We start from the raw sequence: 25,958 nt of genomic DNA on the forward strand, positions 1-25,958 counted from the left end.
CAAATTGGATCAATAATTTCATGTATGGAATAAAGGAGATTAATTCACTTTGTCCATCATCATAGCGAGTAATCATTTCCTGTTTATATCAAGACATTCTGATAATCAAGATCAAGCTTTCCTAATGTTTAGGGCTATTCTGTAAAACCAATATTACTTATCAAGTATATATATCAGAATAAACAGAAAATGTTTTATTCTCCAGCGTGAAAATATGCTATGTTTAAGATCCTGTTCTTTTTAATGACGCATTACCTGGCGGTGATATCGTTTTCTGAGTCGTTGTCGATGGTGGCTCTGCAATAAAAGAACCAACAGAACTTGGATGTCATTATTTTTTTTTAAATTAGCCAATGAAATTTAATTATGCAAAGTAATTTTCATACCGTCCAGTAGGACGGGAAAATACAGTTCGTCATGACACCGGCCATCAAATGAACGTGAGGCGGAATTCCCTGGGGAAGCGACACAATAACACGTTTATCTGATCGATTGATTAGTGCCTGATACAGTAAATGATGAATGAAAAGAGCACCAGTTCAAAGACAGTACAAACACAGAAAGATTAATGTCTGTCTGTTTCGTGACGGATGCCTTGTAATCACGGTGTTGGGTCCTTTCAGACGAAAGTTAGGTCCGTCAGGAAAATCAACACACCATAACAATACTTAGATACTTTTTTTCATTTTTGATATCTAGATGCTTACCAATGTGAATTGAAAATTGATAAATGACATACTCAGTGCCGTTAAATCACATTCTCAATATCTACTTAAAATTAGATTATTTCATTTAGAACGTATATATAAATCTGAGTTTAAATATTCTGTTTGTACTCTAAGATCACATGTGGCAAAATTTCTACTTGACATAGTAATGTCGAAAACTTCAAAATGATGCATTTGATACATACATCATATAAATTGCACAATCCAATAACCCATCAATTTCAAAAAGAAATTCATCTGCTGCTTCATTTGAGAAAAAGCAGACTCGAGAAGAACTTACCAAGGACGTTTAGGAGAACAAGTCGCCGGGAGCCCGCTCTTTCTTTGGCACTTATTTGGCATTCATACACACCCGCGTCATTCAAATTCACGTTCTTTATCATCAAATTCCAGCTGCCTCGATATGGAATATGTTGCACGTGATATCTGTCGTCTGGAACATAAATGTCCAGTCCAACGGAAATGGGATGTGGCTGCGAGGTTCTCCGCCATACTACCTATGAAATATATTGGATATAATGTATGGTTCATTTATGTATCATATCAAACAGCTACATGTACACTGTAGATATCAAAACAGCTACATGTACACTGTAGATATCAAAACAGCTACATGTACACTGTAGATATCAAAACAGCTACATGTACACTGTATATATCAAAACAGCTACATGTACACTGTAGATATCAAAACAGCTACATGTACACTGTATATATCAAAGTAACTTAACTCCCCCTCGAGTAATGACTGCCTTTGTGCGGAGGATTTCATCTTCTAGCTGAGCTTTAACACAGTGCTTTCCTAAGAAAGTCTGGTGTAAGGTGTTTCTTTGTAAGAACCGCTGTGAAAGGTGTACAGCTAGAAACATTACTCCACAAGTCAATCAGTTCTTAGTATGTGTATATTTTTTCTTTTGAAAATAAATTTTAAATATGCTCCCTTTTCCGATAATGTTGTTTTTTCTCAGAAAAAAATCCCCCACAAGCAGCACTGCATATCCAGTCATAATGTTTCCAGAAATACAGTTTTCCCGTTATCTCAATTTGACATTTGACTCTGTCCCCACTGGTACTGAGCATCCTTAACCTTTTCCAGAATATTAGGCGCCTAAACACCGTCTAGGGACGCGAATTTAGAATCCATCAAGCAAAGCCTTTATATCAGCACTAAACATACATTTACGTACTTGAGTTTTTAATATTCACATTCAATATGTGCTCAATTATTTTCAGTACTCTAGCCATTTCGGTTCTCAAAAATTGCGTAACAACGATAATTGAAATTTTCCAATGATTGAAATTTTAATGCATGTTCTGTGTAAGGGTACCGTACATGTAAACAAGGAGACCAACCGACTAACATGTTAGCATCAGAAATCTGTAATGGATTGAATTCATGTTATGTGAAAAAAGTATATTTTGCAAATGATGATGATTCACATCAGGGAATCTTTTGAGCTTTTTCTTCGAATATAATAACAAACAGAAAAGAAAGGTGTTTCTTACAATATTCCAATGTTTTAAAAGTAATAAAATAATATATTCTAGCATTATAAAGATTTGACAGCAGGTAATATAATCCGAATGTCCTCTGTTATTTTTCTAACACGTCTCTAAATTCCATTGAATTACCAAATATTACTTTTCATGAAACTTGGTATGAATACACACGGATAGAGAAGACGTGGTACAGTGCCCGGTTAAAATTATTTAAAGTCAGCATATTGTGAAGTTCAACAAACCAGGATTTGGTTGGCAGTATACTAGTATATGTACAGAGGACGAAGTATATCAATCCTCCAGTATATCGATTAACCAGAGCTTACCACTTTGGTGCCCAAGTCTTTTATCCTACAGTACAATGTCGCCAGATCGCCTGCGGTGTAGGTGAAATTGAACTGGATGTCCATGAATTCTGTCGATTGGTGATGCTGACACAAAGACATACCTGAGGAGAAAACAGATGAATCAGTGTCGTGTTTGGTGTCAGATAATTTACTAGGGGTAAGCAAACCACAACAGTCTTCATATGCCAGCTCCACAAGGAAGCTGTAGGAAGCCTGTTGAAGAATGAGAGACTGCCAGAAAAACATTGACGGTTTTTTTTTTCGCCTTGAACACAATTAATTTAGTGCTGCAGCCTGAAGTTAGCGTCTTCATTAATGGCAATGAATTTGACTATATGGATATAGTAGTTTGTGTGATAAGTGTGAAGGAGTACTCTATGTCACATAATATTCAATGGATCTAATCCTAGCAGACTATGAGTAACTCAAAACTACATATTTCTTAACAAAACATTTGTTCAAGTCCCCAAATTCTAATCCAGTTGAATATTCAGGCAGACAAATACCAATATCCCCAACATAACCGGTCGCGATAATCGAGTGGTCAGGCCGCTCGTTTCGCGATAAGGGGTCCCCTGTTCGATTCTCGACCCTGACACCGCATCAAACCGTAGACATTTAACATACGTAGTGACTGTTCCTTTAACAAGCACCCGGCATTTAAAAAATCCACAAATCTTTTGGATATAACCTAATATATCTTATGGTGTTGGCAGATAGCAACCTTTTATTAGTATGGCCTTGAGCGTAATGCATAGATCAAAATCCGTAGCATTTCACCTACAGCTGGACAGGTTTATATACACAAAATTGTTTTTCGAATGGATCATAAATCAACATGCAAACAAACAAAACCAAAACTTTGCTTGTATATCACATGATCGTTTTTTTGTTTTTTTTACACAAATAGTAAAACTACAAGGTGCACAATTAAAGAATCATTTTAATTGTATCTGGAAAACTTTCTTGCGGTGTTTACACCTTTGAAGTTCCGAATCGCAATTTCTGCTTGGAACGGTAATTACAGAAATTGAAAAGCTAAAATCATAAGAATTAAAAATGCCTTGTATCTTTCAAAATAGTTTTGTTTTCAATTATCGTGGCTATATTTGTTTGCAGTTATGCAAAACATCGGAAAGAGAAAAAATATGCAAGAGGAAGAACGTTGCCTACGACGTGAAAGAATTAACTGCGTGATCCATTGAACCCGATTCTAATTTCTACTTCTGATGCCTTTCGTAAGAAACACTCTTGTTATCTGAAGAAATTACAAACTAGCAGGGATCTCAGACAGAGTAAATAATGGATCTATAATGTTTTTATTAAAAAGAAATCAACGATGAAATAAGAAGCATATACTGCAAGAAAATCAACAACTGATACAATGTACATCTAAGTGCCAGCGTACGACAACAGGGATCCATCCACGAGGCTACAATGCTCTTTTACAGGAGGTTAGGAATGAACTGGCGCTTTGATAGTGAAAAAAAATCGCGTACTTTTCTTGAGTACCTACAATTCAAATTTCAAGAAATATTTCCCCTCCTGTGCTAAATATGTTTTAGCTAGTATTGGAATTTCCGATTGAAGCAGGTGTTTTAAATCATGCTTTGATTTTTGCTGTGGTGATAACGTTTGCAAAAATAACTTCAATGATAGAGGAGAGGACCATCTTCCCTGGTATTGTCTGGTGCAATACCACACACCATTTTCAGGAGGTCTTTCTGTCAATTAAGATCCGGATACAGACCGATTCAGGAAATGAAAACAAGAGTTATTACATTGTCATTTGGAAATCTGTATCTTTCTTTAAAAGGAGACATTTCGTGGGAAGGTCAGAAAAAAAATCAATTTTAAATCAAGGTAGAAAAGGCACTCATGGGAGTATTTCAAACATCCAAAGAAAAAAAAAATTAAAATACGGTATATATCAAATAATGCCGCTGTTTTTGTGGTTGTTTTTTTTTTGGGGGGGGGGGGTCTTTCTTTTTATTTGTTTTTAAAAAAAAATCATTTGTTTGTTTTTGTTGTTGTTGTTTTTAGATTAAATATTTATTCATTTCTACTAAATTTGCAGTTAACATTAGTTGAAGAATTACTAAATGCAATAGCGTGCAATGCTCGTTTAGAAATATGAAAGGAAGAAAAAAAAACTGCTATGAATATAAATATATATTTTCCTATCATTTTGTAAAAATGAACTTATCTGTTTACATGTACATGTATATTGTGCTTATAATTTAAAATCAGCTCTCTATGTTTTAAATTTTACCTTTTGAATATAGAATGATGTCATATTTTGAGAATATTTTCAGGGACATGCGTTATTATGAATAAAAAGACGATGAAAAGGAGCCCACATCGAAGTCCTTTACAAAATATCCATGCGCGCAGTGCGTGATGACCTGGGGAACTTGAGCAAAGTTCGATTCCTAAGAAAACGGGATTTCGACATAATCCATTTTCAGACAGATTGGTTACATTATGTGTTTATTTGTGCTTAATTTCGATCTGGTCAGCTTTAGCAGCTGTTATGTTTCTCACAAAGTTTGTCTGGAAGACAAATATAAATGTACAGAAATTCTTGACCGAAAGTCATAATGAAAAGGAATTGCGCACCTGCTCAAGAAAGATTCCCAAATAAAAAACACTAAAGAACAAATTGACTCTGATCGATTTACATGCAGAACAATCTTCATTCTTTTGCAACGTGTGCTGGATGACAAAATATTCATATCATAAAGATATAAAATTAATCATTTTATAGGAGGATTTAAGTGTGTCGAACAAAGACGTTACTGCTGTTGCTGATTTAATGATAACATAAACGATTCTTGCTTTGAAAAGGGCTAAGATGGTCAAGTTCTGATACCAAAGAATTTCAGCAAACATCTGTCAAAACAGACGTTGGATGAGATCAGAATTGAGAAGGACAATTGCTGAAGTAATTGGCTGCATTTGATTATTGAGCTCAATATATCACCGACGGGAAGGGTAATTTAATAGTCACAATCACATAAAATTTTCCGATTGGATATAAATAAAAAATAAGCTCCATGTTAACTGATACTGTCTAATTTCCTGTAAATTTTCTTTGTTAAGTGATGTGTTTCTCGATGCCCTCTTTAAGTTTTTACAGTTCATATGAAATTTGTCTTCAGTCTTAGATTATTCAGCTGTATAGTTATGTGATATTCCAATTTTATATGGACTATCATATTGATGGTGCATCCAAAACAGATTGTAAAATTAAACAAAAAATAGTGTTTCATAATGTTTCATTACACCATAATCTTCGACAGTTTCCTAAAATCATATTCATGATCTTCGTAGTTAATCTAAAAAAAGTAATGAGAAATGATTCCTTTTTTATGGGGACAGATGCACAATCATTGAAAATATTACAAACATCAGCTCTAGAAAAGTTTGGCAGTTGTTGAATTAAAATTAATTATTCATGCATTGTGATATTAGAAGCAGAATTTAAGTATGATGCGTATTAGTAAACAATTTTCTGTTATCAATGGAGAAGTGGAGTGGGAAGTTTTGACAGGGGCCTCCACATTTGAATTTTACAGCAACAACATATAATATTTCATATTAAGTCTAACACAAACTTCTTGACTGAAAACATCAAAGAAAGATGGATGGATCTGGAGCTCCTTTGTTATCTTAAGTTAAGCAGGGAGAGATTTGTCATCAGTATGAGATGACAAGAAATTGGCTTCATCTGCAGGGGTCTGCGTAGACGGGGATCATCGTGTAAACGCCTACTGCCAAACGAGAGTCCATATTCAGGAAAATTTCGGATTCTCACTTACAATATTACCGTCTCACCGGCAAAACTAATTTATAAGTAGTTTTCATCGAAACCACTTACTCCCTCAAATTGTAGATGCAAGCAGAGACTCACTGCCATGGTGCAATGCAAAAGAAACATTGCATATATTGCACATCATTTTATTTTTGTTGTAAGATTAGCTACTAAGTCTGCTAAGATATTTCTATTTTTCCCTTTCAACACCTGACTGATAATTATATTTTTCCTTTCATTTTATTGAACCTAACTTTTTGATTATGAGCTCAAAATCGGGGTTTTTCGCGTACATGAATTAATTATAAATGAATGCTCAATGTATGAACGGACGCCAACCTGCCTTATATTTTCCTTTCATTTTACAATTATATTTGTGACTGTACTTAGAATATTGATGTTTCTTTTGGTTTACTTGCAGCTTCTTGCTAATGGCATACACGAAAAACATTGCTATATGTTCAACTGAAAACAGCGTTTTGTTGTTCAGAATTTAAACAACTATTCAAAAATTGACATCTGATTCCTGATATAGAAAAAATAAAACTCTATGAAAATTTATTTTTAAAAAAAAAAGTCAAACTGTCAAATAGCTAAGCTTTTATTCCAGACTGCAAACTTTGGTAATTCAGAAACCATATCAGATGATTAGAAATTCAAATCGTGTTATAGACAAACATAAACATCTTACTAAACGAATACCTCCGACAAGTTGGTAGTTGAATGGAACGGTGATCAAACTCATAACTCCTACAAGCAATACAAAATAGATAGCTGGGCAAACACGGACCCCTGTGACATCATCTTATTGGTAAGAGCCTGTCACGATTTAAAAATGGATAATAGACAGAATATGCTCCCGTGTATCGATTCAGTTGAGAGACCTGAACACCATGTGCAGGTGATACTGAAATACCGCTACATAGATATGGGACGTTGACGATGGGGAAGGTGAAGTCATACGGCTTGGTTTAACGTTGAGTTGTTTAGTTGCCGTTAACATCTATGTTCGATGAAATATCTAAGTATGAAGCAGATAAGGAAGACTCTGGTTATATTTTATTTCGAGTTCACAGGGATATATCGAATCGACATATGGATGAAAATTATTATTTTTAATAGATAAAACGTCATCGATATATCTAAATGTCATTAAATGAGGAACTTCGGTATCTTTGCAAGGAAAGGTGAATATAACGAACAGTGATCAATCTCATAACTCCTATAAGCAATACAAAATACATGTAGATGGTTGGGCAAACACGGACCCCTGGATATACCAGAGGTGGGATCGGGTGCCATGGAGGAGTAAGCATCCCCTGTAGACCGGTAACACCTGCCCTGAGTCCAATATTTTGATCCGGTAAACGGAGTTATCCATAGTCAAAATCAGTGTGCCAAGAACGGCTTAACAATGTAAAACTTATACGGTACCAATTTTGATGCACCAGATGAATGGTCTAACAATCGGTATGAAACACGTCAAACAGCATTATTAACTCCAAAATACTTGTACATACTATCAGAATAGTGTTTAACAAGTAAATCTGTGGATGACTGATCACACGATATGAATACTTCCGTGTTCTGTTTTTATTGGTGTTGAATTTTGCCTCCATCAAGCAAAAACAAAGCAAAGTCTCCTCGGTACGGCTGACTAACGTGAAGAACATAAAGGTTAAGGAATCACAACTGTAAGCTTATCACTGCGTATGAATACCATTCTCATTTTAATCAATATTAAATGCAATTAAAATAATGAAAATGTAAGTACAAGAAATCCTTTTAGTTTTTGAAAGTATATGTGATGAAATATCTCAACCATCTTCACACCTAACGCGTTCCGTTCAATCTGTCTGTGTAAAGAGACTCGCGGTATACATATCATATACTTTCATAAACTGAAAGACATTTCTTATTGGGACCGTAGTCTCTGGCTATACAAAATATTTTATTTAATACCAACCACAGGTCTCGTGGGGAATACATGTTTATAAACATATGAATTAAATCATTACAACTGGATGAAAAATAGATAAATATTGTTGAAGTAAATACATGTATTCAAAATTGTGTTTCAGTTACATGCTACCTTTCTGTATATTAAATATTGTAAGCTGGATATTCAAATGAAATCTTGCAGTATTCAGCAACACTCATTGAAGTGCCTCATTAAATTGTCAATCTTGTTTTCTTTTTCTCAGCTGACAAAATGAAATGATACTGTCAGAGATTTTCCTGTCGAATTTGAAAATCAAACTTTATCGTATCTTCGTTCAGCATGTAACTGCAAATCATTTTCTCCTTTTATCGACGTAACTTAATCTCCGGTGTCCAGATACAAGCAAGGTTTACAAGTAATTTCCTTGCATTGTCTATATCTAATGAATTCAAACCTATACTAAGAGCGCGTTTGCTGACTGATGATACAGCTCGGATGCCAACTAATTGGACAGGGAGGGAAAGAGCACTCGGTGCCAAATTGGCGTAAAAAATCTCCATCCGACATAAAAAAAAAAAAAGAAGAAAAAGTCTGATACGTTCTGTTGTTAATTTTGTGTTACTTCTTTATTTGGTGCTTTTGGAACATTTCTACTCCAGTGGGAACACGGAGGCGTATGGGTGTAATCTATAATTACTTAATTACATAGGTCATTTAAGTACACTGCCAAAAACACTTATACGTGGTGTCATTGATACAACCCCACTATTTAAAACAAAAGACGATAAATAGAAACGCTTCCTGCTGATGATATTGCTTAGTCTGCTAGTAATCATCAAAACGAAATTTCAGAAAACTCAAAGAAAGGAATACATTAATTTCACCACATTTCTATTTTTGTAGCTTTGTAGTTGTTCTAACAAAAATGCATTTTACAAGATTGTTTAGTATCTTTGCGTCCTTTTTTTTTTTTTTTTTTTTTTTTTTTTTTTTTTTTTTAGAAAGCATTGCTATAATTATCCAAGGCTAAAGGAATTCCAGCAGCTTAAATTCATTAGAAAAAAGACATTTCCTTCAGTAACCTAAGTTTTGTTAATTCGAGATGTCTTTGAGATTTATTACATAATGAAATATGATTTAAATAAAAAAGAAAGGAGAAAGAGAGAAAAATCCTTGCTTCAAATTTATATCTATGTCAGACCATTCTAATAGAGAACGCCGAAATTATACAGAATGTAATGTAAAACTAAATCTATTCTTCAGTTTATGAGTGGAGTATGAATGGTTGGTATGAGTGATTATATATCCATTGTACATATTACCTTCAAAAGTATATTATGATACATTTACTTTCTATTTGTACAATGGACAATGCTAATTTAAAAAAGCCTATTCTTCAATAGGGTTGAATACTTTGAACAGTGATTGAATGAAATTTTTATAGGTATTTCTTCAGTACACTAGCGGCTGGTAAATCTAAACAAGTGCACACTGTTCAGTACTTTACACTTCCTCGATTCATGCTAGCTATCGCTTTCATTGTGTTGGTATCAATGTCATCTAGTTTGCTATTGTGCAAAAGTCTATTCAATTCGGTTAAGAGTTGTCACTATTCAATTAGCGAAAATAAAACTGCATTGAAATATTGCTGTGATCAATACAGTGTCACTCATTTCTGTTGTAAATCGTTTAGATGTATGTAAGATGCTATTTCAGTGAAACGAATCCTTGTAGTGGGCCCTTCACTTTAAAGTGAGAGTTCCATATTCCTATGTGCTTATGACATCCAGTCAGTAAGTAACCACCGGGGTCTTCATTATCGTCAAAGGACAGTTCGCATGTGTGAACGCTACATCGTTATAGGAAAGCAAACTAGATCAAGCAATTGTTTAATAATGAATTAATTTTAGAAAGAAATGTTCTTCGCTGACATGCTGTCAGAATAGAAGAATGAGTCAGCTGATTTGTAACAAAACTAATAACTCTTTTCCTGTAAGAAAAAAAACCTTTTTCTTTTTCTTCAGTGTATCGATACGTTTGACGACTAGTACAGTTGACATGTGTTTCGTTTAAATCTTTTTTCACGTCAGAAAGTTTGTTCCTAAATGATCATTTTGTCAATCTACATTCATTGGCATGCGTTCATTTGCGATCACATCTCAATTTTCAGTCCAATCTCTTGATGGTAATATCTGCTGTAAAGACGTAGTGTCAAGTGGCCTACGTTTGATTTTTAACTTGTAAAAGTCTCAAGTGATGATAATTGAAGCATGTTCAGCCTAAAGAATTGCCATGGGCTTTAAGTTGTTAATCATGGTATGATTACAGGAATTAACAGGAAAAGTTGAAATTATATATCGATTTAGTTCAATCATTAAACTATAAAAACTAGCTGTAAACATCCCATAATGTTTCCTCTGTCAGAATTCGCATAAAATGTGCCAATTACCAGGAGCACTTTATCAGACGTTATCTCAGCGTACATGACTAGTTGATAGCAAGGTCTTGAAAAATCTCAAAATAACAAAACACAAGATCTGGATTTTTTCCCTAATGATAGAAGAGTCTATCGACTTTTAACAGTAATCAACTCATTGTGAAGGTCTTTCTTTATCTTATGGAATGAACCTGACGATTTTCCCCCCAGACAATAAACAAAATGATGAATCTGATATCATTTTCTTCTGTTTTGATGAAAAAATAAAATATATAGTAACCGCATTGTGGTTATAGCATGGAAAAGTGAAATGGGCAAAATATAATTTTCATTACCAAGAAATTGATTTTGCAGACAAACTCATCATCGAACCTGATTAGACCTAAGGTCGTGCATGAATGTATATTGACAAAATATCTATATCAAAGAAAATCCAGATAAAGAGGAGAAATGAGAGAAACAGCCTTAAGAAAACTTGTTAAATCCACATCGATATTTGACCCATAACAGATGAGAGTAGTTGCTCCTTGATATGACTTTTCATCGACCTTAGGCCTAAACTTAATCCCTTTTTACCGGAATTCTTAATAGAAAAATTTAAAACACGGTGACGTAAAACACCAATAGTACACCAGATATCTGTCTTTGTACATGTATTGATATACTTCGTCTTTCATTATCTTTTAAACTAAGGCTAATATATTACTTAGCTGTTGTATATTGTATACTCTTGTCCTTTTAAAGTGTTACATCACTTAAAAAGTGTTAGCAGCTCATATCTATCAATATGACCTCAACTATATCAACATAATGTCAACTTTATCAACACAACCTCAACTCTATCAATACCACCTCAACTCTATCAATACCACCTCAACTCTATCAATACAACCTCAACTCCACTAATACAACCTCAACTCTATCAATACCACCTCAACTATATCAATACCATCTTAACTCTATCAATACAATATGAAAATCTATCAATACAATATGAACTCTATCAATACCACCTCAACTATATCAATATAATCTCAACTTACGGGTCTTACGGATATGACCTGAAAAACACAGGTTCCGTTTCACGAAAGACGTTGGCACGTTAAAGAACCCTCACTGCTACTACCGTAAGCGCTGAGCATAGGCCTAAATTCCTACAACTGGTGACGTCTCAATATGATTGAAAAATTCTCGACGAGCCGTAAAACAGCAACGAACAACCTTCAACTCCATTTGCACAAGCTCAACTCTAACAATACAACGTCAACTCTATCAATACGTCAACTCCAACAATACAACGTCAACTCTATTAACACTACCTCAACTCTATCAATACAATATTAACTTTATCAAAACAGTAAACATTAACCATTGAAGTATTTCACTTGCAGCACCAAAGACCAGCTCCTTACTTATAAAAACCTTTGTTCTTAAGGGACAAAACCACCCTAATGAATGTGTCAATTCTAACAGAATAGTTAATGTCTCCCCACATTTCCTCTGTTCATAGTACATTTTGTCTCTGTAACATGATAAGCATAACAAAGTAAACCACAATTCTGTGTCTAACCTCAGTATATACCAGAAAAGATTGTTGTTTCAAGCGAAGATATGCTGGCAGATACCCTAAACAAGGAAACTAATAACCTGAGTGTATTTTCATGTAGACCATGAAAGGCTTGCAAAAGCAAAAGCATCCACCAAACAGCGTGAATGGAGGTGAAACACGATACTCACCTCTCTTGAATAAAATTGTATTACTTTGCACCAACGCGACTACTGAACCAATCCTATGGCTCGCAGTACGGTTTGAGCCACTATGAACGCCAAAATCTCATTTGTTTCGCCACGGGCTTCACGAGCACTACCATATTCAGATGTAAATCATTTAAGGGAATGAAGATTTGTTGGCTTGTCAAGCATTCAAATAGAAGGTTGAGCATATAAAATTTATCTTTCTATTGCTTCGTAATCACTATCTACTCGTAAAGATTGGTACATCGATGGTCTTCACGCAGAAAAGCATAGTATCAGGGTTATTAGAAATTAGCCTCCATGGCTTTTAAAACTGTAAATATTAAATAAGGTATATAATTGGGGAGTTTTTCATCGACCAAATTAGATTAATCGTTAATGAACATATTAAAAAGTAAGTGAATTAGTTATGGCTGTCCAAAACGAAGAGCATTATACGTGTATGACAACGGCAGGTCACCCTCCTTAATTGTCAATTGCACAGCGTCCGCTTTATATTGCATACACGTATTTCAGAAAAGTAAGGAAGAAAAATACATACATGTATAAAAAATAAACATTTTTGAAAAATACATGAAGGCATGAAATGCAACGCTATATGCCAGCAAACTTCATGAAGCGGATTAGCACTTAATGTGAAAGTATGCTGGCGTGAAGCGTTGCAATTCATACCCTCTTGTATTTTTCAAAAATGAAATTTATTTTTCATATTTACATTTTACTTTCATTTCTGTCGAAATTCCTGACCGTTAAATTCGTCGAACTATATCTATAAAGATTCATATGCACATTGTTCACATTCATGAGAAAATGGCAATCATTTCCATTGGTAAAGATATGGAAGGCAAAAAAATTGGAAGTGTAGATATTAAAATAACCTAAAACGATTCTTAAACATAGAACAGAATTTAAAATTTGCCTGTCAATTAATTCATCTCACTTTCCATTAATATAGATTAATCAAAATTTTGCTATGTAAATTTCAGTAATATTCAAGTGTAAGGATGACGGCTCCTTGAAGGAGGGGGGGGGGAGGTGATCCTGAATTATCGTACTTTAGTGAAAAGAACCTGTATACAATGAAAATGAATGTTTGATAGCTCGACTAATCATAATTGTACCCTGTCTTTAAGAAATCACCCCAGTACTAGTTTCTCGAACTAGTACTCTACAGCGATACATTATAGAATGGTACTCCGCCTCGTGTTGGGTCACCTGTATTTCGAATCTGGGGAAGATTGCTATTGGCCTCATCTAATACGTATCTAACACAGATCTATATAAATTGTTAAGGCTGAATCTTAATTAATTTTTTTTTTGTCCTTTGCGTTCCCTTGGCCAGCCTTCAGACTATGTCTTGACGTCATACACTACATCACTAATTTCGCAATGCCGTTTAAATAGGATTGATTCTAAAATTTTAGTTAATTGCTTCCTTTTTTATTGTTTTACGTCCGTTCGAGAAGCATTCAATCGTGTTAAGGTTAAACGCGGTGTTTCTGACATTTTTACTGATATTATTATTGCATTCCTTCAATATGAAAAACTCTTTTATGATTTCCTAAATCGGTTCAATTCTTATTGTAGTAAATTACCATAACTTTTTATCAGCTTGGTTAGCTTAGTGGCTAAATCACCTATCACTAGTATCGCAAGGGTCTCGAGTCCAATATCTGATTGATCCAAAGATTTTGTCTCCCTTCCTTTGCTACAGAAACTTAGTAATATCCATATAGACAACCTTCTGTCGTACATAGGAGCTAACTTTACAAATATCTCACCTCAACCAGGAACTATCAAAACATACCAACTCTAAAGCAAACCTGGTTATATGCCCCAAGCATTTTGTACAAACAAGTAATGTCACGAAACATTACATATTATCGTTATCGTCACCATTTTCCCGCTCCTCAACGATCCACTTCAGTAGCGATCGTAGGTGAGGGGATCGATTATCTAATTCTAGATTGTCAGAATTTGAATTATGCTAAGTAATTTGATCTATAACGTTCTGAAAACATTGTAAACTTCTGAAGAAGATAGCGTTTGTTTTGTGCAAAAATAGAATGTTTTCCTTAACCTCGAAGGTTAGAAATTAGTTTTATGCAATTTGATTTCAAGACACTAACGTTTGCAGGAAGCATTAGTTCCATGAGGTCTGTCGTGATATAGCTCTAACATGTTTTGTAATTTTAAAGTTTTGTTTACCACAACTTTAATGATACAGTGTACAGCACTTAAACAAACGTTAACTTTGGTAAATTCACTGTATTCTGACGTCATGATGATGTGCTGTATTTCGACAGGAACCTTGAAACAATATTTCATTACCATTTATTTATTCAATTTGACGGAACTGAGAAGTGGGTATCGACCAATTCCGACATCAGTGCAAACTTTACGCTACCGATATAAATCTGAGATAGATTTACTAGTAACTGTAGGTCATCGCTGTAGACGAACAGAGGTCTGTCCTGAGAGAGTAGTCAGCAAACTTCCCGTAAAAACACAAAGATAAGAAACCATGATAGATAGAGAGGAACAAATTATGTTCTTGTTTGCCTAAAATCAAGAAATACGATGTTCATTAAATGAAAGTACAATATATAACTATACTACTTGTATATTTCGTGAACAAAATTATATTCCTTTATTGCATTTAATTTTATTATACTTTCTTGTAAAATACTCGAATATGATTGGTCGAGAAGTATTTGAAAAAAACATATTGTTACCATCTGAGAACAGAAATCACGCCCTCCAGGGTGATAGTATCTAGCAACGAGAAACAGTACTTGACAACGGTTGACATTATAAAAAATTATCATATGTGTGAAATTTATGCGCGTACGGTTCGCCGTAGATTGTTAGACTACGTCGTTTGAGCGTTTGTAATAAACACAAATACCCGTATCAGTATACGAAATATCAAATGTCAACAGACGTAAGTCTTTCTGCTTTGTTGTTTATATAACATTCAGTATAATAAAACAAATATTGCATGTAGTTGAGGGTAACATTGAAAATTTTCACCCCTCGAGAAACCATTGTCATCCTCGGCTACGCCTCGGTTGACAATGGTTTTCTCGGAGTGAAAATTTTCAATATTACCCTCAACTACATGCAATATTTATATAGTCCTACTCATGTTGTATGGCAACCTTATAAACAATTGTATTGGAAGAGGTCCATTTAACTTTTGAACTTGTGCTTAATCCTTTTGAAGTTTTGTCGATAAATATGTTCAATACAGCAAACCCATTAGTTAAAGATGGATTTATATTATAGTCTCATTCCTTCCATCTCTCTTGTGAAACAATGAGTGTACAATCCACAGATTGCAGTATTCGGTAACGGCGAGTCTGAACTTGTCCTTCAAACTTCCCGTAGGATGCAGTGGAGAATATTTCGCTCTCACAGACATGTTTTTAGTTAAATATTCTTTTATCTGTCGATAATTCTATATTTTTAGAAATCGTCTTATTTTGTTAGAACTATGTACGAGTAGCTACTGGAAGCTACGCCCACTGGAAGCCCAACCTTTTACTGCAACCCGGTCACGGTAGCCCAATGGTAGAGCGCTCGCCTTGTAACCGGGAGGTCGAGAGTTTGAGTCACCACGTCAAACCTAAGACATTAAAATCGGTAGTGATTGCTCCTTCGCAAAACGCTGGGTATTTGGAAGTGAGAATCAAGGGTCCTTTAGTTATAACCGTGTCGGGGCAGGCGTTGGTACGTTATGGCCCTGGGCGCTAAGCATAGGTCTAAATTTGTGGTACTTCACCTACAGCTGGTGACGTCTCAATATGAGTGAAAAAAATCAACAAGGCGTAAAACAAACAAACAATAAATCATCCTGGTCTGAAATTTCTGGATCCGCCAATGAAATGGTATAGTAAGAGAGAATGGTATTGGGAATGTAAACTTCCTTCAAACTTACAGTGTAGTTTTAAAGATGACTACTATCTCATCTATCAAGTGAAATACAAGTATAACTAAAACAAAGTGATTTTTCACAACAGACTCAGGCGGTCTTCTGTTTAGTCTATATGTATGGGTTTTATATTTTTCAAAATATACCGCATTCTTAATTCTACCACGGTTATTGTAAAGATCATAGGAATGCCGCGGTCATTATTCTGCCATATACCCTCATACGTAATATCTAATTATGAGAAAATTGATACTCATTTCGCTTGCACTTCGTATTTTGCTAATGTAACAATAAAGTCAATCAATACACATGTATGTTGTAATTTTTTTCTATAAATGACTGAAGAACATTTGTCATTCAGTATAAACCAATCGTCTGCATTCCGAAAGCGATGCACTTTAAACATGGCGATGCACAGATTGATTGATTGATTGTATATTGTTTAACGTCTCTCTCTCGAGAATTTTCCACACATATGGAGATGACATCATTGCCAGTGAAGGGCTGCAAAATTTAGGCCTATGCTCGGCACTTACGGTCTTTGAGCAGGGAGGGATCTTTATCGTGACCTAATTCTTAGCTATATATTTCTGAGCCGTAGTAGAATAACATCCTTGGTATCGGAATGTTGTTTGAAATATATAAGGCTCGGCTTTTATATTTCAAAACTACATTTCTCGACCTCGGAGGTTATCCTGCAACATACACGAAAACGTGATCATTATTTCTTAAATAATAACTAAGTCTGTTGACATGTTAGAATTTTTCTTTAAAGTGTACTACCTTTTTTGCATTTTTCTTTCATTGTTCAGAAATGTTATTCATGATTGCTGAAATGCGAAAGTAAACGGAAAGGGGTGGAGTGGGGTTGAAAGCGCAGCTATCATATTGTAGCGTGTAGCGGTCACCCAAGTGCTGATCAAGCTCGCCATTCTTTAACTTACAGAAATGTACGTGAGAGAGAGAGAGAGAGAGAGAGAGAGAGAGAGAGAGAGAGAGAGAGAGAGAGAGACTCTACCACACCACTAGAAAAGCTAGCTTTGTAGCGACGCAGTATAAGTTCCCTCTTATACTGTCCTCTACAATATATATTCTTGGGTTATGAATGAATACAGAAGACACAGGGTATCGTTGAATTTCAGACCGATATAGTACATGTGATTGGTATTTTTCGAGAAATGATATTTAGGTCGATGAATTTACGTTACACCATGTCTGGCTCTGATGTATAATAGAATAATCTAAGCTCCCCCATGTACACTTACAAGGCAGAAATACTGTCCTAATATGTTATCATGGTTCGATTTTATAGAACCCCGTCATAAACGTTCAACGAGTGTAGATAATTGCAATAGGACGCTGTGCATGCACTTTTAATTTCTCTTTTTTTCGAAGTCGATTTGTAACAAATATATCAAACAAACGTTTCTTTTTCCCAACCATATACACTGCAAGAAATCACATCAATTAAAGTATACGAAATATATATTAATATCAGATATTTATCAATCGTGGTGAATCTGCAATTCTCTCCCCGAACTTTCACTTACACGTATCTGGTTAACTAGAAATACTATGTTAAGTATGTGATATAACGTAGCCCTTAGCATAAATACTTATCGTAGGAAAATTCAATGCAAAATAATCTTTTTTACACGTCAACAAATCAAGCACTTGTTATAATACAAATAGTGATTTCAAAACCTCTAAGTCAGCTTAAACCTAACAATTCTATCGATTAGCCAGAGTCGGCTCCGCTCGTACTTCACCATAATTTTGGTCGTAATTGGGAAAGAAAGAAGTGATTACAATCAGGTTCCAATAAGTATAAAATGTACATTCGTGCCATGAAAGCAACATTTCACACCTGTTTCACACCCGTAAATGAAAAACAGGTGTGACTGACTGCGCTCTTTATTTTAGAGTCATTGGAATTTTATCATCGCGAAACGAATACTTAGACCAAGCGGTAAACGCACTGTCAAAAGGAACAACAACAAAATAGATGGGGGTATAAAGAATAGCAAAAAACAAAACAAAAACAACAACACTGTCAAATGGAAGAAAATAGAAGGGGGGTATAAAGAATAGCAGCATGTCGGTGATCTATTATGTACATGTGGATTGATTGAGTGTATATTGTTTAACGTTCCGTCCGAGAAGAAGATGTCACCATTGCCGGTGAAGGGCTGCAAAATTTAGACCTATATAGACTCGGTGCTTACGGCCTTCAAACGGGGAGGGGTCTTTATCGTACCACACTTGCTGTGAAACGGAGCCTTGGTTTTTGCGGTCGCATCCTAAAGACCGTCCCATTTAGTCACCTCTTAAGACAAGCAAGGGGTACTAAGGACCTATTCTTACCCGGAACCCCCACGTGAAATGTACATGTGGAAGATGGAGATTATCACAATGGAGAATGACTGCGCCAGGCATCACTAGAACGAGAATGAGGTACACACATTACATAGACTACCTGCAATATATTTGCAAGAGTCCAGGTGCTCGCTTGCAATTATACTTGAGCACAATGAATACAGCGACACTAAGCACGAGAGTGTTGTTTTCTTTCTATGACGGTGAATAAATATCCAAACGTATCTCTGGTAAAAATGTTATATTGAACTACTATAATGATGAAATATTAAACAAGTAAATTTTTATTATAACACACTAATAAACGATTACTGTCTGTTCTCACAAGATCTTCTCCACTGTTTCTCGATAATTTCCTTGACTCATAGAAAATCTATCAATATAAATTAATACAGAGAGCATCCAGACTAGGAACCGCGCATCCGAATGGTTTCATTATCTTTGTTTATTTGGTACGTCTTCAAAAATAACTAATAATTGTGAAAAGTGGCAGCAAACTTGCAATAATGATGAGACAGGGTGATATCCTGCAGACTGAATGGAAGAAAGAAATCAGTCATATTCTACTATATAAATAAAACAAATCAGTCATATTCTACTAATGAAATGAACTAATCAGTCATATTACACTAAAGAAATGAACAAATCAGTCATATTTCACTAATGAAGTTAACACATTAGTCATATTTCACAAAAGAAATGCATAAATCAGTCATATTTCACTAAACTTAAGAGCAAATCGGACATATTTCACTAAAGAAATGGACAAATCAGTCATATTCATTAAAGAAATGCATAAATCAGTCTTATTATATGATTGAATAATTCCTAGCTCTCTAATTGGCTGAGATCCAACAATGTAGAATTATGTTTACCTGCACGTGACCTTCCGGGTGAACAATAAGGAATTATTTTTTCCACATAGGACCAAAAATAGACCTTCCAGGTGAACATAAGGAATTATTTTTTCCACATAGGACCAAAAATAGGTCGTTGAAACTTCCAATTAAAGCAAAGAACAATCTTGAAGGGTTTTTTAATCACTTAATCATATAATAAAACAATTATTGCATAATATTTCATTAAAGAAATGAACAAATGAGTCACATGACTTACAACAAAAATGAACAAATCAACTATGATTGCAGAAATGACCAAATTATTCATATTCTACTGCAGAAATGAACACATCTGTTAAATGGACACGTCAGTCACATTTTATTAGAGAAATGAACAAATCAGCCATTACCAGAGAAATGGGTATATTCTTTACTGATCCCTCAAGTACACCATCAAGTTTCGCCATTGAAATGGTATGCGGGGCTTCGCAAAATCTAGACGTGTATATGTACATGTATGTACGTCTTAAAGACTACAGTTAGAAATAACCATTTGTATAGATGACAGTTACAGTTGTCAGACCAAAGTGTAATGACGATTCATTTCAGAAATAGTCGATGATTCGGGATGCATAAAGGTGTGAACAATTGAAATAGGCATTCTATTAGACTGCCCACTGCACAATTTCGGTTCAATTTTCAATACAAACATGACAAACAAACATGTTTCAATATATATCTACACAACAGTGCATTGAAAAGAACATATTATTTTTAAAAAATCCATCATAAGCAATACATATACGAAACAACAATCTCATACTGCCGCCTCTCAGATAATAGTGGTAAATATGTATTGGCTGGGATCAGTATGTGTAAACATCAACCATGTATTTATTTGTACGTTTGTAAGTCAAAAGTAATGGTTTGTTTTTATTAATTTTGACCCAGCCAATTAATTTTATATCCTTTCGACGGCCGGAGATTTTGAAGAATGTTTCGCTAAAAAAAAAGGGGGGGGGGGGTGAACAAAATCCTTAAAACGAATCAATCACTGTATCAATGCCCACTCTGGATCAAGGAAAAGTATGTTTAATATCCTACATGATGAACACCGGGATCGGTCCCCTGACCTCTTAAGGTCACGGCGCAGGGGTCACTACAACAACAAAAAATGTGCGAAAGACTGTTTTTGCTTATGAAATGTAAATTTTTCCACCTTCCGTCCTTCCTTTTTCTCTTGTCACCTTCTATTAAGTTTTCTCCTTTTTAGACGCATGGAGTGTGTGTGTGCCTATAAAGCGGAACCTATATACCGGTCCTATGTCGGAGGGTACATGTAAATTCGGAAAATTCCTGTGCTTGTCGTGTAAATCAGACAGAATGAAAGCAGACGTTTGTAATTTTAACAGACGATAGGAGGCAACTTTCCCTTCCGTACTACATGTATACCAAATATGCTATGGTAGCCTCCCCTGGGGACCAGCACAGGGGGTCACAATTTCTGTTTTGGCCATTACGCATTAACGTATTTGCCAAATATTCTGAAATATGCGTGTGTAAAATATTGGCATCTTAGCGTGTAAAAATATAGTTGGTTTTTATTACTTTAAGGCTACTTTTAATTGCATAAAAGTCACCTATCGTTAATTGTACTAATCACGGTTCCCTGTTCTACACAATATTTTATCATTATATTTAGATAGAATATTTCGCATCATCACGCAAAAGTTACGCCTTTATTCGCGAAAGTTTTGCGTTATAACGCGAAAATTTATTTATCAGCTACATATGTGTGAAAATGAGGTCAATGGGGTTTCGTAAGATATTCAACAACAACGAAAAAAGAAGAGCTGCAGAATGCCAAAGCTTTTATGGGAAATATAATCTCCAAATCTATGGAGATAAATTCAAGATATACAAACCCACAGCGATATATATTTATGGATTTCGTTTTTCCTTTCTAAAGTGATTCTGTAGGACCTGGGAGCCACAGTCACCTGAAGTATGGATATTACCTCCCCCCCCCCCCTTGATTTTTTTTGCGGCGATTTCTCTGAAATATGTGGATTCCCTGTCTATTTCATTCCTCTCTCGATTTATGTACTCGTTTCACGCTTTTCGTAAGCTTTAGAGATTGGCCTTCTCCGGTATATAAAATACACAAGGTATGAAACAAAATGTAAACAAATGGCGGGTCCCCGTTTCGGAGCACATTTTTCAAGTAATTACATCGTAACCTAGGGAATTGTGGCGAGCGGCAGGTCAGGGAGATGTCATACTACAAGTCTCTTCAACTCAAAACCCATTTCATCCCTTTATTTGTCACATTTCTGCGTGCATTGATCGGACAGGGCTTCTTCTCTTCCACTGGCAGCCTTAAAGGAAGTCACAGAGTACGAATTTGTTGTACTTCAGGTGCCTGTGCTACGAACGACTGACCCACGTAGTGGTGATGACATCGTTCATCTCTGACACAGTTGTCAGAGATCGCGCCCACGCTGAGCGACTATTGTGGGCGCCATCATACTTTGTCTCCAGGCATGCCGTTGTCAGGCCAGCCTCGTTTTCGGATTTTAATGGCGGACGCGTGAAAATCTGTCAAGTATTAAAAGCCTGTCCATGACTTCAACATGAGTTTCAGTAACAGACACAGAACCTAATTTATCTATCAGTCTGAAAAGTAGTGTGATATTCTCGAAATTAAATCAAAACTCTACCTTCGCTCTTCTATATATCTGAGAATAACTGAAACGAAACACAAACTTCAATATTTAGTATATCTTATACTGTATATTCTATATATATTCTCTTGTTCTGAAGGTATCGATTATGCATCAGGGAAAGAAAACAATATGATCGCTTTAAAATAACATAATTTGTGTATTAGTAAATCCAATGAGCTTATTTTCGCTGTCTTGTATACCTTGACATGTATATGTAAACTACCGCATTGAATCATTTGACAAGAGCAATATCAATGAAATCAACTGGGGAAAAAAACTCAGGACAGAAAACCTCACACTGAGGGTGTTGGCGAAAGATTAACATTTCAAATACTATAGTAATTACCTTCACGCAGAAACATATATACACATATACAATGCACCATGATTTCGTGACCATTAATATTTACGCTACATTTAGCAATCGAATTTTTTGGTAGACCAATATCATAAACTACAGTTAGGGAAAATCTGGATGTAATTAACAGTAAAATAAATACAGATCAAAGCATTAATAAGCTATTCTGAGATCTATTGATATAAACCAAACGTACCTACATGATTTGATAAACATGGAATCAAGAGCAAATATGATACACCCGTTTCTCATTTTCCTATCCTCCCTCTCTTATATAGCCATTACAGCCTCGGAAATATCTGCGTTTCGTGATAGTAATTTTATGAACGTTAACGCAATTGAAAGCATTGGCTAGCTACATATTGAATGGCTAGCTACACATTGATTGGCTAGCTACACATTGAATGGCTAGCTACACATTGAAGCACACCTTCAAACCTTGGAATGCTTAGTCAAATTCTGTACATTGTTTAAAATAGAAAATAGACAATATATAACAAATTGGAAAAAAGAATTTTGGGTGCGGCTTGAATTTTGTGGTTTCAAACTTTAAAAAAAAAAAGATTTCGTCCAGACGTATTCTAGCTAATATTTTTCATCATTTTTGTAACTTCATGTTTGTAACTCCTGGGTAAAAAGTTATTCCGAGTTTAAATTTAAACTTGTATAATACTCTGAGTTGTACCATGTGCAAATGTTTATAAAGTTGTTCATCCTTTTTTTTTTAAGGTCACCTGAGTTACCTATTGCAATTGGTTTTCGTCCGTCGTCGTCCGTCGTGCGTTAACAATTGAACATTTTTAACTTCTTCTTAATAACCACCGGTCCAATTCTTTTCCAATTTGGTATGAAGCATCATTGGGACAAGGGGGGGGGGGGAGCATAAATTGTAAATTTCAGGACTCCAGCTCCTCTGGGGCCTTAGGGGCGGGGCAAAAACTGTCCAAAAATTGACCAATTTTCAAAAATCTTCTTCTCAAGAACCACACACATGTAAGAAAAACAAAATGCTTAGTGATGTAGAGCAGGAAGGCCTCTACCAAAATTGTAAATTTCATGATCCGCAGGGTAGGAGTTCTGACCCCAGGGCGGGGCCAAACTTGTTATATAGTGTTTATGTGTAAAACACTTAATTTACATCTTCTTTAATGCTATCGATAATAAATTGATAGTAAATAGATATTTAGAAAGAACAGGTAGTCCTTTACCAAATGGTAAATTTGATTATTCCAGGGGTAGGGGCTTTGGTATCAGGGTGGGACCAAAATGGTCAGTTATTAGATGTGTTAACAATAGACATTTTTAACTTCTTCTTGATAGATATCATTCCAATTCTTTTCAAATTTGGTATGAAACATATTTGGAACAAAGGGAACATAAATTGTAAATTTCAGGATTCCTGCACCCATGGGGCCTTAGGAGCAGGGCAAAAACTGCCCCAAAATTACCAATTTTCAAAAATCTTCTTCTCAAGAACAACACATATGTAAGAAAAACTAAATCATAGTGATGTAGAGCAGGAAGGCCTCTACCAAAATTGTAAATTTCATGATCCCCGGAGTTGGGTTTCGGACCCCAGAGCGGGGCCAACCTTGTTATATAGTGTTTATGTGTAAAACACTTAAATAACATTTTCTTTAGTGTTTTTGATACTAAATTGAAACTAAATGGATAGAGCGGGTAGTCTTTTACCAAAATTGTAAATTTGATTTTCCCCAGAGTAAGGGTTTTGACCCCAGGGTGGGGCCAAACTTAGTATATAGTATTTATGTGTAAGTTTGCTGATACTGTATAAAATCTAAATGCATACTTATGAATAGCAGAAAACGATGTACAAAAAATGGTGAATTTCACAACCCAGGATTATGACTTTAGGATGAGTCCAAATAAGTCATATATTTTTGTGTTTTGATTTAATACACCTATTATTTAAAGCCTTTCATCAGTGTATGCACTTTTGAGGGCAGTGAAGTTTTAAGAACACATCTTGTTTTATACTGTTACTGAACATTAGAATTTAGCTTAGATATTCAGAGCAGGAAATTTTTTCTAGATTCCATAGCCCATGGAAGTAGTGATACTTTTTCACTAGTATTCAGGTGACCGATAAGGCCTTTGGGCCTCTTGTTTTATATACATGTAAATCCCAAGCCCAATCTCATCAAATTATTGAATAGATATTGTTTAAACATTAAAAAAATTGTGGAATTTTCATATCCGTGAAATAAATGGAATTTGATATCCCACGAGAAGTTTTGCATTGGCAGCACTGTGAAGCCATCAGTCCACACTCCAGTAGTGCATACAACATTAAACCTTTTCCTTAATTATAATATGCAATAGCAAATTAAAAAGTTCTATATGTATCAAATTAACTAAAGTCACTACACTAAAATTAATATTTATCTAATTCCTAGAAATACATATTTTCTCATTTTCCATTAAATGCATGGCTTCCGTAATTGATATGCATATAACTGGCGTTAATCAGGACCGGTTCCTGATAATACAGTGCGTATTCCTACCGGTGTCAGACATCTGTGGTCTGTTCAATGAAATTTCCTCAGGGAAGGCTAATTGATGAAAAGCAAACGACAGTTGTTATTTCACAGCCCCGAATTTGCTGATTTTTTGAAGATTGCACGAGAGCTTTGCACTGTAACTTACATCCAACCGAGAACCGATCTGTTCACACTGGCTTACCTGTTGGTTTGACGTTTGAGATTAGTGAATTAACAACAAATGAATATCTGATTCACTGCATCTGTACATTATTATGTATTACATGATATGGTTATTAGATAATTAAGATATGAAGTCAGTGCGTATTGCTCATCGTTTTGTACTCCTGCTAGATTGTTAAATATAACAAATATACATACTGTACAAAGACCGAAAACAAATAGGTACTCTAAAATATCGGTCCACCATTAGAAGTACCCATCCAAAAATACTATTGTAACCCATCGTTTACTTCAAGAATAACTTTGATTTAAAAAAAAAAGTTTCTATAAAGTTTTGATACTATAGTTAGTTAAAGAAATAAATGATAAGTATATACTGATAAGTTTATACACTATTTAAAAGAAGTCCTTGACACTTTGACTTTTCTGAGTAAAATAGAGTTGGTGATTTGAATAAGCTTGGTGATATTTTGTTATATCTTATCTTAGAGTAGATGTAAAATGTTCATTAACAGTAC

General features: G+C 35.0%; 1 protein-coding gene across 6 annotated transcripts in view; it reads right to left on the reverse strand.

Moving 5' to 3' along the window:
- LOC125651521 (obscurin-like) overlaps window positions 1–25,958 on the reverse strand; it is a 65,070-nt gene that overhangs the window by 1,788 nt on the left and 37,324 nt on the right. For all 6 annotated transcript variants that reach the window (XM_048880151.2, XM_048880152.2, XM_048880150.2 and 3 more), the window contains 3 exons: window positions 2,555–2,676; window positions 1,009–1,225; window positions 256–297 (listed from right to left, as the gene is read on the reverse strand). In XM_048880151.2, coding sequence (XP_048736108.1) covers window positions 256–297; window positions 1,009–1,225; window positions 2,555–2,676 — 381 coding nt within the window. The remainder of the gene's footprint in view (window positions 1–255; window positions 298–1,008; window positions 1,226–2,554; window positions 2,677–25,958) is intronic.

This window comes from Ostrea edulis, chromosome 5 (genome assembly GCF_947568905.1).
Source record: "Ostrea edulis chromosome 5, xbOstEdul1.1, whole genome shotgun sequence".
Taxonomy (NCBI): Eukaryota; Metazoa; Mollusca; class Bivalvia; order Ostreida; family Ostreidae; genus Ostrea; species Ostrea edulis.